The sequence below is a fragment of the Leptopilina boulardi genome, unplaced genomic scaffold, assembly GCF_019393585.1.
Source record: "Leptopilina boulardi isolate dan_hultmark-lab unplaced genomic scaffold, ZJU_Lbou_2.1 LbouV2_31, whole genome shotgun sequence".
In the NCBI taxonomy this organism is placed as follows: Eukaryota; Metazoa; Arthropoda; class Insecta; order Hymenoptera; family Figitidae; genus Leptopilina; species Leptopilina boulardi.
Window position 1 is genome coordinate 409,556 of NW_026137874.1, and position 17,828 is coordinate 427,383.

Genomic DNA, 17,828 nt, shown 5'->3' on the forward strand with positions numbered 1-17,828 from the left:
TAATTAATGCTTAATGAAAATGTGCGCAGTTGATATAACCTCAAGGCACCACAGTTTTTTTTAATTTTATCGTTAATATGTAGGTTTATTTCAACAAATTGTTGTTTATTTATTAAAACATACTAATATATCGAAACGGTTTTCTCAGTTTTTTTTTAAAAGACGTGCAAAATTTTTAAAAATGTTTTTTTTACTTCCTGTAAAAATAGTGAATTGGCGCTTGACCCCTTTTGTCATTCTACCCTTCATTTATATTTAATAATATTCATGACAATAAACTAGTTTCTAAAACATATATATGGAGGATTAGAATAGAGAGAGATAGAGGAGAGTTTGTTATGTATATAGAAGGCGAGCGTTGGTCATTTCAATTTTGACTTGACCCTTGAGAATATACTCAGGGACCGATCAATACTTAAACGGTCATTACCTTTCCTAAGTATATATCTTCCCGCTTGGATATAATATATTCACTGAATATTTTGCCTCTCAATTTTTAATCTCCCTTTTTCGAGTATATATATATATATATATATATATATATATATTATAAGAAAGTGTATATCAACTCTTTATAAATTTGACAATATTATTATGTCACTTATCATTATACAGTGGTATAATATAATTATTGGCACAATTTAACTGCGCATCGTATATCGTTATATCAGAGAGCAAAAACATTTCCTATTTTAAAAATTAATATCAATCTTTTCTCATATTGTGCCATTTAATATATATTATATATAATTAAAATTAATTATCTTCAATAAGTCAGTATTATTATTATTTTTAACTAATTTAGATTAAATGAGTTAGTAAAATATTGGCTGACTTTTTTGTTTTAGAAATTTGAAAGGAAAAACTAAATAATTATTATGGAAAAAAAATTTTATGTGGAACGCAGCGAATGGTGTCACTAGAATAGTGAAAGATTTAAATGAAACAATTAAAACTTTTGCTATTTTAATGTAACCTTTTTTGTTGTTTCACGTAAATTTTTTTTTTCCATGTAACTAAAATAAAAGTGCTAAAAGAAAATATTTTTTTTTTCTCTTCTAAGTAAATATTTATTTGCTCTAAATAAATATTTACTTGATCTAAATAAATATTTTTTCTAAATAAATATTTATTTGCTCTAAATAAATATTTACTTGATATAAACAAATATTTTTTCTAAATAAATATTTATTTGATCTAAATAAATATTTATTTGATCTAAACAAATATTGACTTGATCTAAACAAATATTGACTTGATCTAAACAAATATTGACTTGATCTAAACAAATATTGACTTGATCTAAACAAATATTTATTTGATCTAAACAGATATTTACTTGATGTAAACAAATATTGACTTGATCTAAACAAATATTTATTTGTTTTAAATAAACGTTTGGTTTATTTTATAATAAATTTTTCAATCGAAGAAATAATTGTGAATGAACCAAATAAAATTTTGGTTAATTCAACGAAAAATTAGGTTACTTAGGGTTGTCACAAAAATTTTAATTTATTTTTCCCTAATTTCCAGACAAAATTTAAATTTTTTTCCCTGATTTTAATAAAAATAATTAAAGAGGTTTTCAATTACAAAAAAAAAAATTAAGACAATAATTTTTAAAAGCAAAAATTTCAATGAAAAATTTCAAAAATCATAATTTTTGGTAGCATTTTTATAATTATTTTGTCCAACAATTTTTTAAAAAAATTCTCTGACTTTTTCCTGGATTTCCCTGACCCGTATATGACAACATTTTTAACAGTACAACAAATACATTATTTATTTTATTTTTACATTCCAAATAACCAATTACTTGACTATTATCAAATAAATATATATTTATTTCTATCAAATAATTATTGTATATATTTTTCAAATATAGAAATTATTGATTCAAATAAAATTTATTTAATTCAAATAAAAATTATTTGATACAAGTAAATATTTATTTGTTAATAGTCAAGTAATTGAAAAACAAAGAAAGCTTTACCTATAAAACAGCGATAAGTTTCTCTGGAACAGCGATATATTTCTCTATTATATATAGAATAGCGAAAACTTTCGCTGTTTTAGTGAAACATATCGTTGTACAAGGTAAAGATTTTTTTGCGTGAATATTTTTTTTTTCAGTACATGAATACATTGCTATACTGTTAATCAAACAATTGGTTGAATCAATCAAAACTTTATTTGGTTCAATCAAATTATTTGAAAAAAATTTATTAAAAAAAATTTATTAAAAAAAAAAATTTATTAAAATAAAAACCAAACGTTTTATTTAGATCAAATAAATATTCATTTGAATCAAACTAATTTTGTTTAAAATAACCAAAAAAAATGTTTTTATACAAAAAATGGTATATTTGATTCAAACAAAACTTTTTTCCAGTGTATTATTATTTGATATTATAAATTATTATTATTATTTTCCAAATGAATTATATGAATAATATATAATTCATATATAATGAAAATTATATTATATAAATAGTAATAATAATAATAATAATAATAATAATAATACACTGAAAAAAAATTTATTTGGTTCAAATACTCGATTACTTGACTATTATCAACTAAATATTTATTTGTATCAAAAAAATTTTTATTTGAGACAATTAAATGGTATTTGTTTCAAATACAGAAATTATTTATTGGTTCAAATACAATTTATTTAATTCAAATAAAAATTATTTGGTTCACTCTCTAAATCTGAATTAGTAAAAATGTTTACTAATTTGAATTAGTGACTCACTTTTAGCTTCTGAATTAGTAAAATTGTACTAATTATTAGTAACTTTTACTAACAGGGTGTCTACTAAAAATCTGAATTAAAATTCCAGGACTTTCCAGGACAAATTTCTTATTTTTCCAGGACATTAAATTGGATGACCTTAATAAGGAATAAAAAAATTTTTAGTTTAACTATTGTTTTCAGAAATTATTAAAAAAGTAATTAATCACTTAAGTAAATTTTCATTTTACTTATTTAATGAATTTTTTTTAACTTGATTGACAAAATTATAAATTTTTGAAAATTTAAAAGCAAAATATAAAAAATTCAAGGGCAAAAATTAAAATTCCAGGACTTTTAAGGACATTCCAGGACATTTTTTCAAATTCCAGGACATTTCCAGAACTTCCAGGACTAGTAGACACCCTGACTAACAATTAGTAAAATTTTACTAATTTTACTCACTTTTTGCTTCTAAATTAGTAAAATTATACTAATTATTAGTAACTTTTACTAACAATTAGTAAAATTTTACTAATTCAGAAGCAAAAAATGAGTCACTAATTCAAATTAGTAAACATTTTTACTAATTCAGATTTAGAGAGTGCAAGTAAATATTTATTTGATAATAGTCAAGTAATCGAGTATTTAAATCACTCTCTAAATCTGAATTAGTAAAATTTTACTAATTATTAGTAACTTTTACTAACAATTAGTAACTTTTACTAACAATTAGTAAAATTCAACTAATTCTAAAGCAAAAAGTGAGTCACTAATTTAAATTAGTAAACATTTTTACTAATTCAAATTTAGAGAGCAAATAAATTTCTTTTTAAGTTTAATAATAATAATAATTATTATTATTATTATTATTATTATTACGAAATGAATTATCAAATAGAAATGGAGAATATTGTTTAGTTGTGGTGAGTCATAGAGTGAGTCGAAGTGTATGTTTGTCTTTACTTTATATCCAAGTTCTATTTACCGTCCAAGAGAGTGAGAGAGTAAGAGAGAGAGAGAACCTTTAATTAGCATAACTACTGCGTATCCACGTTGGCTGGAACGTAGGAGCCTGGTATGATGGTAATATGCATCCCAACTAGTCCTTGAGTTATTGCCTAATCAATAATCTATATGTAGTATATCCACCAACAGTACAGTGGGGCGATGCTAGTGTCCACGTAACCAACGTCGGCATTGGTTAAGCTCTGCTGTTGAATTCTGCAGCTGAGCGTTGCGGTGAAGCAGTTTTGTTTATCCAAAAAAAAAAAATAAAAGAAAAAAGAGAGAGAGAGAGAGAAACGGCTTGAGCGGTCAAGCACAACGGCTCCTAGTGTTACAGTAAATGCACCAGGGGTTGCAAGTGTTCAATGAAAAAAAAAAAAAACACCCTAGTGGACACTATTTTTTCCTAAATTGTTAAATTCATTTTTTTCTCAATTTATAAAATTAACAATCTCTTATTCAGTTATAGAAAAAATTCCAAAAATTTCCAAATTAAATTTTTCTGAATGAAACAAAATTTCTTTTTGATAAAACAAAAAATGAATTTTTTCATAAATAAAAATGAAATAAAAAAAATTTTTTATGCAAAAATATTGTAAAATAATGTAAGGCTTTAGGAATATACACACACACTATATCGATGGTGAACACGAAGGAAACACGAGGCGATGGGTCTAACAGTGTACCTCTAGCCACCTTAGCGTACAAGGTAGTAAGTAGAAATCGATACTCAGGGCTGCTATAGGTTTACCAAATGTCTACTAAATTGACCTCGGTGAATAGCGTAGTAAAAGTTGCTTCTTTTTTTTTGGGGTAAGACTTGAATTTTCGTTATCTTTCAGGCTGACCTATTTCTTACAAACAATTCGTACCACTCCTCTCCAAGAAACAGGTGCTAAAAAACAAATTCACTCTACACAAGGAAAATTTCTCATTTCATCCCTCCAAAAAATAAAAAAAAAAGACTCAAATATTTTTAAAAAATAAAAAAAGCACAAGAAAGCTTTTCAATAAGAACATTTCAATAAGAATATTTCAATATATAAAGCACTTCAAGTATTACAAAGCACTTTATAAAGCAGTGTTCAAATATAGAAAACATTTTCAATATCTCAGCATTTTTTTTTCCTTATTACTTTAAAAGATATTAAATTAATTATTTAAGTATTTGTTTTAAATTAATGAAATACTATATATAATATTTTTTTTTATATATTCTTGTAATTTTTTTTTTTTTTCTTTATAAATCAAAAAGAACATTTGCAGACTCTGGAGAAATAAAAGGCGGAATATTCTCCCGAGAGAGAAAGAGAGAGAAGGACTTTGCCAACGAAGAATAATATAAAGCACAACTGGAATGGAAAGGATGACCGAATACGAGAATCTACTTGCAATGACGACGAGACAAGAGCCTTTTTCCCTATTTTACATTTTCCAAGGAGCTGATCATTATAACGTCTACCAATTGCAGCATCTCTCGATGAATCTTTAAAAAATCGATCGGATTGCTCAGAAAATATAAATTCAAGTTGATATATATATATATACAATATGAACAAGAAAAGTGGAAATAGAAGTATTCCTACAAAATTGAAACTAATATTTATAATGAGCAGAGGAAATATTCGTCTAATATTTGACAATACAATCTTCAAAAATTATACCAATCAGAGAAATGGTATATTTGTCTCCGAGCCTACTAACACTTTTATTTGTTGCAAATATATTTTATTTCATTTAAATAAAAAATTTATTTAAGCCAAAGAAATATTTATTTATGACAAGTAAAATTTTTAATTACGCCAAATAAATAATAATTTAGTAGGCTCTGAGACAAATATACGTTTATTTAACTCAAATATATTTTATTTGGTTCAAATAAATCATTTCTCTGGATGTACGTTTTCAAGAATAGAAAACAAAAAAAAATTTAGTTTTAGTAAAATTTTTTACACTCAGAAAAACATTTGTTTGAAACAACTAAATTTTGGTTGAATTAACCAAATGCATTGCTATACAATTAAACATTTTGTGTGCGAATCAACCAAAATTTTATTTGGTTCAATCAAATTATTATTTCTTCATTCGGAAAATTTATTAAAATAAACCCTAACGTTTATTTACACTGAAAAAAGGGTTTGGTATTGAAAACCAAATGTTTGGTTGATATTTAAGCAACCAAATTTTTTTTTATTGAATCAACAAAATTTTAATTGTCTCAATCAAAATTTGTTTGACGCACAACCAAAATTAGAAAAAAAGGATTTTTGTTGTCCTACACCCAGAAAAATGATTTATTTGAACCAAATAAAATATATTTGAGTTAAATAAACGTATATTTGTCTCAGAGCCTACTAACTTATTTATTTGGCGTAAATAAAAATTTTATTTGGCGTAAATAAAAATTTTATTTGTCAGAAATAAATTTTTCTTTGGCTCAAATAAATTTTTTATTTCAATGAAATGAAATATATTTTTGCAACAAATAAATGAGTTAGTAGGCTCGGAGACAAATATACCATTTTTCTGAGTGTAACTAAAGTTTGATTGGGACAACCAAAATTTTGTTGATTCAACAAAAAAAAAAATTTGTTTGCTTAAATACCAACCAAACGTTTGATTGTCAATACCAAAACCCTTTTTTCAGTGTGGAGCAATTAAATATTTATTTGAATCGAACAAATTTTATTTGAAATAAAAAAATATGTAACACTATTTGGTTGTTTCAAACAAAATTTGTTTTGATACAAATAAATTTTGTTTGGTCTAAATAAATATTTATAATATAAATTTAGATCATATTATGATCTAAATTTGAGTTCATTTTAATAAATCCAAACGAAGAAAGAAATTGATTGAACCAAACAAAAGTTTTGGTTGATTCAACCAAGTTTGGTTAACAGCATTTATTTGGTTGATTCAAAAAAAAAAAATTTTTTTCTAACTATAAGAGAGGAAAAAATTATTTTTATATATTGACTGAGAAATGTTGAATGAGCTGTTAGAAAAGTGTAACGTCAACTTTTTAGTATACTTTTTTTTTTCTCCCTCAAGTCTTGGGAGTATATAAGTGATCTTGCATCTTCATAAAACGATACTGCATTTTCAACTCTAAGGGGAATTATTCCGAAGGTGCTCAGTAAAGCATAAATATATGTCAATATTGTACGAACAGTATATATATGTATATAAAATTTTAATATATTATCTCATTTATTGATTTATAGCTATATACTTTTAAAAAATTCCTTCCATAAATAAAAATTCTTTTCTTTTTGCAAAAAAAAGGAAAATTGTAATCAAAATTAAAATATTTCATTTCTCGTATATTCTTCTATTTTCTAAATATTAAATATGGAAAAAAAATCTTTATCTGGAACAGCTATATGTTTCTCTAGAATAGCGAAAACTTAGTGAAAAATATCTTTGTTCCAGTGAAACATCTCTGTTCCAGGTGAAAATTCTTTTTTGTGTACCAAACTAATTTTTTGTACACACAAAAAACAAATACTGAAACCGTTAACATCTTAAAATCAAAATGCCTTAAAACTAGTGTAATTTTAATCTTAAAACTAGATTAAGTCAATTTTAGGACTTAAAATCATACACTCAAGGCTGAAATTCAGTAAAAATGGTTATAATGTTAAGGGTTTTAGTCAAAAGTGAACTGAAAGTAAGTATTATTTTTAAGTGTGTATAAAATTTTAATTTAACAAAAAAAGAATTTTCTCATCCTGAATTTGAAACTTCCCATTTTTTTTTGGGGGGGGGGGATTAAGAGGAGAAAAAAAGAAGAATTCTATCATTATCGTCCTAATAATAATATAAATGAAGAATCAAATTTTCCATCGACAAGACGAAAAAATAATAAAAATTAAAAAAGAAGAAGAAGATGAAGAAGAAGAAGGAGAAGGAGAGAAAAAGAGGTAAGAAAATTATGTCTGCAGAATAGAGGATGCTGCAAGCGAAATTCCCATAGCAGTGTGTTGCCGAGACTCTTTGGACCAAGTCGCAGCCAATGAAAGGACGACACAGCTGAGCCATTATTGGAAACTCGTTACATGCACGGGCCCACATTTACAAAGGATGTTCGCCAGTATAATACTGTGTTACACAAGTACCTACCAAAGTAAGGTATATGTACTGGCAAGAGAGATCACTCTCTGTGATGCTGCAAATGTATATATATATATATATAATGCTACTGTCGTCGAGAGAGAGAGAGAGACAAGTTTCTATTCTTTCCGATGAAATGTCACACCTCTTGGATTCAAACTTAAGCATTGATCGTCTTTCTATACTGTGTTTCGAACCCATCATCATATATAAGAGAGAAATTCAATCTCGTGTCCCGCACTTGTGAATCTTAAGCTCTCACAAATCTCATTTAATGGAAGAGCGAGTAAAATCACGTTTTATCTTCCAAAAATTCAACGACAATTAAGGAACATTTTTTTCCGAATTTGATGTTTGAGAAGAATAAAATTTAATTGAAAGGAAAATATATTTGTCGAATTTTATTTCTTTTAAATAACAAAAATTTATTTATCACAAAAAGAAAAACTTTTACTGAATTCAAATAAAAAATTTTATTCAGCACAAATACAATTTCTATTTAACTCAAATAAAATTCGTTTAAAAAAATAAAATTCCACAGAAAATTAAAAGACATTAAAATAAGCTGCAACGCATCTTATTTTAATCCAATTTTGCTTATTTTAATACCACAATGGATTAAAATAAGAAGCATTGCAGCTTATTTTAATGCCTTTTAATTTTTTGTGTCAACTCTAGAATTGAAAAAAATCTATTAATGCGCAAAAAAAAAGAAATATTTATGGAAAATAAATCGTAAATACATAATGAAAATTGATTCGAATTGTATAATGAAAATAATCTGAAAAGAAGAAATTGAAAATATAAATTTCATTATTTTGCAACCAATTATTTAAGGGATAAAATAATAATAATAAATAAAAATCTATTTTAGGGATTTTAAAAAAATAGTCGCACTAAGATCGATTAAAAAGCTTCTTTTTTTTAACATCTTGAATTTCTTGACTGGTACCGAATTCTGCTAGGCAACCACGAAATAAGTATAAAACACGAAGACACTTAAGAGTCTAGAAAGGACTTTAAAAACATTTTTCAGTCACCTTAGTTTCGAACATGCTTTTCTCAACCCCCCCTTTTTTTCCCTCATTTCTTATCTCGTTCCACAAACTATCTGTTATCCAAAGAAGAAACGACACTTCATTATCGAAAAATTGATCCTATTAAGCAGAAACTTCGGCCAATTGCCAAACTTTCTCTCTCTCTCTCTCTCGCACACGCCTTTTGTTCATTCTCACGCCTCATATATATAAAAATAGATACTTTTGTTGCCAATAAATTGTTTCCAAGGAGACAAATTTTCGAAAAAAATCTAAATTTATTCAAAAAAGAAAATTTGGAAAAAATAATTTGTTAAAAAGTATTTAATTATATAAAAATAAATTATAAATTGATTTCTTCTTTTTCTTTTTAATAACTCAAAGTTTTCGAAACAGAACTCTCTCTCTCTTTCTCTTTTTTTTTTTTTATCTGCTTAACGAGATTATTTCCAAAAAGGAAATTAACTTTTAATAGGAAAACTGTTTGTGAGATTGGACATTATATTAGTAGTGTTTTAAAGCGCTATAAGAAAATTTACAAGGAACACGATATTAAGAATTGAAAAGCTCTGACATCAAAGGTTTTCGACTGAAACACCAATTAAATAGACCGAAGGAAGTAATTAATACTTTGGATGTTTTCCACTATGAAATTTCAATATTTTTTTCTCTCTCTCTCTCTCTTCTTTCCCCTTTATATATATATATATATATATATATATATATATATATATATATATATATATATATATATATATATATTTTGCGGGGGAATAAAAAAAAACGCAAAAAAAAAGCTTCAAGATATTCCTCGAAATCGCCCGCAGCAAAATACCTGACATCTCATCGATAATCTTTATAGAATTTATATTAAAACACACTATATACAAATAATAACAGATACAACATTCCTCTTTCTATATATATATAAAAAAAAATTGAAAAAATGTATATACCTAAGCTTCTTTCATTTTTAAAACATTTTTTTTTAATATGGCAAATATGTTTATTTAAAAAAAAAAAATAGTATATTATGTGGCAAGCACGTAAAGTAGTACTTTTTAGGTGAGGATGTAATTTTCAGTACGAGCTGTCGTTAGTGCGACGTAGGTGAGACGAAGGCGAGCTGTAGGTGAGATGAAGACGAGCCGAAGGCGAGTCGAGTCGAGCCGAAAGCGAGCCGAGTCGAACCGAAGTCGCACAGACAGCGAGTATTGAAATCATCCGAACCTAAAAATTACTACGTGCGAGCCACATACGCTATTTTTTTCGCCATTGTTATGAAAAAGTGAAACAATTTTAAAGAAAAAAAATAATAAAAATTGATAAATAAAATAAAAGCAAAAAAAAAAATTATGCAAAAATTAACAACTGCCTAAAAAAGACTTTATAGGGCAGTTTACTGCCTAAAAAAGACTTTATACGGCAGTTTGCTGCCTAAAAAAGTCTTTTTTAGGCAGTTGGCCCAAACTGCCTTAAAAAGTGCTACTTTATCTGCCCAAAACAGGCACAAAAAAGACACTTTTTCATGTCAATGGCGAAAAAAATTATTTATTCAGCGTATAGAGATTTATTGAATTTTTCGTATGCTTTTGAAATAATATAAGAAATTAATATTGCAACTAAATTGAGAAAAAAAATTTTTTAATTCTTGAGAAAAAAATTTTAATACAATATGTTTAGTTGTAACAAAATTTATCTTTATCCGCAAAACTTTTTATGAAAAATAATTCTAATTTAAACAAAAAATACAAAAAGTATTGTAAAAACCACAATACATATTGTAAATAATACAAATGGTATTGCAAAAAATACAATACATATTGTACATTATTAGAGCTGTATTGACTATTGATCTATGTCTCTGAATATTGAGGTTATGTTTGTATCTATTTTCACGCCGCGAAAAGAACGTGACTTTAGAATAATGGCTATTATCACGCCGTGAAAAAACGTGACTTTAGCCGATTGTCTATTTTCACGCCGTCGACAGACGTGAATTTAGCCAAATATATTTTTTAACATCGGGACTTTGGCCATTTGTCTATTTTCACGCCGTAAAATGACGTGAATTTAGCCGTTTGTCTATTTTCACGCCGTCGACATACGTGACTTTAGCCAAATATATTTTTTAACGCCGGGACTTTGGCCGTTTGTCTATTTTCACGCCGTAAGTTGTCGTGCATTTAGCCGTTTGTCTATTTTCACGCCGTGAAAAGACGTAAATGTAGCCAAATATCTACTTCTACGCCGGGACTTTAGCCGATTGTCTATTTTTACGCCGTAAGTTGATGTGGATTTAGCCGATTGTCTATTTTCACGCCGTAAGTTGATGTGGATTTAGCCGATTGTCTATTTTCACGCCGTAAGTTGATGTGGATTTAGCCGATTGTCTATTTTCACGCCGTAAGTTGACGTGAATCTAGTCAAATGTCTATTTTTACTTCGTAAAAGACGTAAACTTAGACAAATATCTACTTCTACGCCGCAACTTTAGCCAATTGTCTATTTTCACGCCGTCGCCAGGCTTGACTTTGATTAAATATATTTGTTTACGCTGAGACTTTAGCCGATTGTCTATTTTCACGCCGTAAGTTGACGTGAATCTAGTCAAACGTCTATTTTCACGCCGCAAAAAGAACGTGACTTTAGAATAATGGGTATTTTCACGCCGTAAATTGACGTGACTTTAGCCGATTGTCTATTTTCACGCCGTAAGTTGACGTGAATCTAGTCAAACGTCTATTTTCACGCCGCAAAAAGAATGTGACTTTAGAATAATGGGTATTTTCACGCCGTAAATTGACGTGACTTTAGCCGATTGTCTATTTTCACGCCGTAAGTTGACGTGAATCTAGTCAAATGTCTATTTTCACGCAGCAAAAAGAATGTGACTTTAGAATAATGGGTATTTTCACGCCGTAAATTGACGTGACTTTAGCCGATTGTCTACTTTCACGCCGTCGCCAGACTTGACTTTGACCAAATATATTTTTTACGCTGGGACTTTAGCCGATTATCTATTTTCACACTGTAAATTGACGTGAATTTAGCCAAATATCTATTTTCACGCCGTAAATTGGCGTGAATTTAGCCAAATTTCTAATTCTACGCCGGGAAGTTAGCCGATTGTCATTTTTCACGCCGTAAAATGACGTGAATTTATCCAAATATCTATTTTCACGCCGTGAAAAGGCGTGAATTTAGCCAAATATAGACATCAACGCCGGGACTTTATCCGATTGTCTACTTTTCCCGCCGCGAAAAGACGTGACTTTAGATACATGCCTATTTTCACGCCGTGAACGGACAAGAATTTAGCTAAATTTCTATTAAAATATTTCGGCGCGATTTTTAAAATAAAAATCAATTAATAATACATAGAAAAAAAACATGTTTTCCCCTTATGAATGAACAGAATTCAATTAAAAATATATTGCACGAGAATTCCAGTAAATAACAATAAACATTATATATATATTAATACAAGTGAAAACCGCGAATTCTGACGCATATCACAAACATCGAACAGTAAGCATGCTTGGAAGTTTAATTAGGTATACGCCTTCACGCTATATGGAAAATCGTGACGTATACAAATTGATGTCTATAAGAGTATATATATATGTATATATATCCACACTTTACAACACCCTCTTTTAGAGAAGGTGGAAAAGGCAAAATGGGTGGTGTGCGCAAGTGGAGACACCTAAAAGGACTGAAAGAGGGTGAGAGAGAGAGAGAAAGAAAAATAAAGCAAAAGAGAGACGAGAGAATATAGAGGATGATGGGGAATGGCGTTCGATGGTCGGGAAAACGAAGGGGGTGAAAAAGGGGTTGAAGGGGACACACTGTAAAGGATGGAAGAGAGGATTGTGGAAATGGACCGTTGCCTCGAGCACGAGTCGTGTCTGCACTACATTATCAGGACACTCTCTCACGCATATACACACAAATATATATATGTATGTGTATATGTGTTCATTCGAGGTCTGGAAGAAGTTCGGGCTCAACTTTTGTACACGTCAGATTGAAATTTAGCGTGGGATTTGAATGAGCTTCGGAAGTAGCGAGATTACCTCTCAGTGACTTCTTCGATACTAGCAACGAATCCAAGTATAACTTCGCTTATACCAAATATATATATATATACCTCTATATCGAAACATGAATTCCATCGGGTCGACTAATCTCTATTGACAAATGACGAGCTTTCCAATTCCACGCTTTTCTTAAATCATCCGCCGCCGATTTCTCCTTTTTTTTTGGATTCTCGACTTTGTCCAGCATCCGTCAATGGGACCAAAATGTGCAGGACATACACGAGAGGCAACTTTTTTCATTTCGTTTCTCTCTCTTTCTCTCTTTGTAATATATATATGTATGTACTTTCAAATTACTCGCAAGAAATATATTTTCTAAATATAAAAAACTCTATATGTTACTGTTTTTTTTTTCCCACTTATAAACATTAAAATAATTTTCGGTTTTGGTAGAGTGAAAAAAATAAAATTATTTGTTTCAATTAATTTGTTTTATTATTAAATAAATATTTTACTTGAACCGAATAATTTTTCAGTCGCAATTAAATTGTATTTGTTTTAAATATACATAAATAATTAGTTCAAATATACAGTTTTATTTAATTGAAATAAAAATTATTTGGTTCAATTAAATATATTTATTTGACAATAGTCAAGTAACCGATTATTTGAATCAATTAAATTTTTTTTCAGTGCAAAAGGACAACTAGAAAATCTCCATTAAAAATTAATTATATCACATAAAAAATATAATTTTATTGTATTAAAATAAACAAATTATTATTATTATTACTATTATTATTAATACTATTATTATTATTATTATTACTATTATTATTATTACTATTATTACTATCATTTATAAATAATAATCTCAATTGTAAAGTATTGAAAATTTCAATAAATCGCAAATGGCATCGAACAAGCGAATCCTTCACTTATCTTATCATTATTATTATATATTCTATTCGATATTTAGTGCTCTAAAACTTGCAGCTAATGATCGATAAAACAAATTTTATGCATCGTTTTTTCAATTATTTTTTTTTTTTTTTTATTTCTCTTGAACACAATGAGAAATTTCAATTTGCAAAAGAATAACGTTTTTTTTTTTCTTTTTATAGAATTGAATAATATTTTCCGAAATTCATTCATTCTTATATTTCGCAATGAATTGAACGTATACAATAAACTAATTGCATTTTATTTATTGAAATGAAAATTGTATATACCTTGAATCTGTAATTAACACGTATAAAATTTAAATCAAACATATATATATATAGTATATGTTTAGATTGCAAATTATTACGAATCATTGAGATTAAATAAATGAGTGAATTTAAAAATTTTCCATTATTTATATATAATATGAAATTTTAATGTATCATAAATATAATATAAATTTTATTATTTTCATTAATACATGCGGAAAAAAGGGAATCTTTTGTTAAGCCCTATTGATAAATTTTCGCAACTAATGATACATTATTCTCTCATGGAAAAAAAAATAAATTAAAAATCCTCATCTTCTCGAAAAACAATATTATTTACCTGTTTTTTTCGGGGGGTATATTATGTTTTAGAAGAATATATTTAAAAAATGAAAAAAATCAAAATTTTATAAATGGCAATAATTAGTATTATATAATTAATTAGTCTTGACTGATATATAATATAAAAAAAACTTATTGTGTGTGGAAATATAAATAAATATAAATGAGATATTTTTTGTTGAAAATAAAAAATTATAACAAATAATAATAAATATATATTCAATTTCGATTGAGTTAGTAAAAATAATAATGATGAGTTTTGATATTACCATATGAGTTGTGAAACTGTTGGTGATGAGAGTCGATTCCAGATCCAGGATGATGGATATCCAGCATGGCGTCCGGGTCACCGCCGCTCTCAGAGCAGTTGCTCAGCGCTAAAACCAAACCGATAGACACACACCTTGCATTTTCGCTTTTTTTTTTTTGTTTTTTTTTTTGTTTTTTTTTTACTTTTTATTTTCGTCAACCTCCCGTTTCCGGCTGCTCTCAACGTCTCTCTTAACTTCCCTAAACCTTTTTCCGTTTTTTTTTTTTAAATCAGTGCTTCGATTAATTTCTTGAGTGAAATTTCCAAAAGAAAAATTTTCATATTTCATTATATTAAAAATAAACGCTATTCTTCCTTTCATTAAAAGATTTTTACAGATAAAATTTTTTTATTATTATTATTATTATTATGATTATTGTTATTAATTATTCCATATTTTATCTATTTTTACCATTTCTTATTTATTATATTACAAATCTAATTCTTTAATTTTATGTAAATATTTATTAAGTTTTATTATTTACTTATTTTGATAATTTATCTAATTAGCAATTATTTGTCTATCTGTTATATTATTAATTTACATTTATTGATTTTTTGATTTTATAATTTACTTATTCATATTGAATTTTCCAACTATAAATAATTCATTAACAAAATTTACTTTGTTAAAAATTCATAATAATAATTTTAATTTTCTTTAAATGGTATAAATAAAATTAAAAATTTGTTTAAAGTAAAATAATAATATTTATAAATAATAACATTGATATTAGTAATAAAAGAAATATTAATAATAGTATATAAATTAAAATTACAATAAAAAATGATAATAACAAAAGTGAAAGAAAGAGGTAAATTTATAAAAGAAATTACAAAAAAAAATTATCGAGGCACTGATTGTTTCGAAAATAAAATTTTTTGTTTTTTATACAACGATCGTCAAAAGGGTTGAAAAAAACCTTATGTGGGTAATAAATCATTAAAAATAGTTAATCCGGATTAAAAGTCGAGTTATTTTTTTCAGAGCGGCGTTGTGAGTCGTGAGGTGACTATTATATTTTTGGTCAATGAGAAAGAAACGAAACTTTGCGAATTTTCGCTCTATTTCGTTATGATTGAACTCAACATTAAAGCAAAATAATATATAAACTTAATTAATTAAGCTTAATTTTAAACAAAACTTAAATATAAGAAAATTATATATATATATATGTAATATAATAATAAAATCAATTACAAATAATATTAATAATTAAATATAATTATAATAATATAAATATAAATCACACAGCGATCTAAGGCACACGCACAAACTTACGGAACTAATATAAAACTAAATCAACTAATTTGGTTGCAGCGTCTTCACCTCGTGCATTGCAAACACAATATAAATACAATAATTAATCTTGGACAAAAAAAAAAAGAAAAAAAAAATATTGTGCAAAAACTTTCCACTGCCTCTTGAAAATTAGGCCCACGTTGTGAAATTGAAAATTTTCTGCACAGGGCAAATTTGTTCGAAAGAAACAAGAAAAAAAGGAAGTCAATTAAATACTGTACCAATTATAATTAATTATTAGGAAAAAAAATTTTTTTTAATCGTAACAATATTTATTGTAGACAATACAAAAAGTATTGTGAATACCACAATAAATATTGTAAATAATACGAACAGTATTGTAAAAACTACAATACGTATTGTAGATAATACTAATCGTATTGTAAAAATTACAATAAATATTGTAGATAATACAAAAAAGTATTGTAAAAACTACAATACGTATTGTAGATAATACAAATCGTATTGTAAAAACTGCAATAAATATTGTAGTTAATACAAAAAAAGTATTGTAAAAACTACAATAAATTAAATAATAATTAAAAATAATGACAGTAATTATATTGAGCGAGTATTAATTCAAATTTTAATTTAAAAAACGATGCGAATTTTTTTTTTTCATTCTTTTTACTGTTGCAACACATTTCAAAACAAAGACACTGCGAATTAAAATTCAAATGGCAAGGATCGCATCGATAATTTCGAATTATACAGGAACAAAGGGGAAATGTGACAAGGATAAGGAATTTTTACGTATTTATGCTGAGAAAAGGACGAATTTCCTATTCACATAAAACTAAAATATGTAGATTAAAAAAAAAGAAAATTAAATAAAATAACCCCGTGTTCAATCGCAGCGAAATATTTCGTTTCTATTATATACGGACCAAATTTTTCCGATTTTAATTTCTAATTATTATTATTTTTTTTTTTAATAAATTAATGACCTGAAACGCGCAAACTTTTTTTTTTTGGTGCGATTTGTCTATCCATTTGGTTTCAATATATCCAAAATCACGAAAAGAATTTTCAAAAAAAAAAGGGGGGGGGGCTAGTGAATATGTATTAAAACTGATTTTTTTTTTCACGAGAAGGAAAAGAAGCCTCAAAATAATATTATGAAAATGGAAAGAAGGGATCACCTTTTATTATAATTAATTTTCAAAAAAAAAGGAGACAAAGTGATCGGATGCAATAACTGCATTTACGCTCTCTAAACGCCCACATCGAGTCCCTTTTTAATCTAATTAGCTGTCGTTTCATGACCTTCAAGAATAGCCAATAGAATATTATTACTTGAAAGTAGGAGACGGTTATTGCATCCAGACACTCAATTATTATTCAATAAATAATTATTTATGAAACGAATTTTGAAAAAAAATATCACTGGATTTTTTTCCCATTAAAAAGAATAAATAAATGAAGATTTTGAAAAAGTGTAATAAAAAATAGAAATATTCATATCCCACAAAATTTGTTAAAATTTTTTTCCTTTTCAATTATAACATTATTTCCATAAGCTGAAAAATCTTCTCTTTCATCTTCAGTGATGGCATCTGTAGATATTGTTTTTTTTTTTTTATCTTCAAAGACGATTATCAATATATAAAAATGACACTACCTTGAAGAACCATATATAATACAATTTTTGGAAACAAACCATAAATAAAGAATACAAAACTATAGCTAATAATCACATATTTTAAGAAACTTTC

General features: G+C 26.6%; 1 protein-coding gene across 4 annotated transcripts in view; it reads right to left on the reverse strand.

Moving 5' to 3' along the window:
• Positions 1–17,828, reverse strand: part of LOC127283486 (hepatocyte nuclear factor 6) — an 85,661-nt gene that overhangs the window by 51,352 nt on the left and 16,481 nt on the right. For 2 of the 4 annotated variants that reach the window (XM_051308410.1, XM_051308413.1), the window contains exon 2: positions 14,770–14,877. The exons of the other annotated variants lie outside the window; for them this stretch is intronic. In XM_051308410.1, the coding sequence (XP_051164367.1) occupies positions 14,770–14,877 (108 nt within the window). The remainder of the gene's footprint in view (positions 1–14,769; positions 14,878–17,828) is intronic. 4 annotated transcript variants of the gene reach the window in all.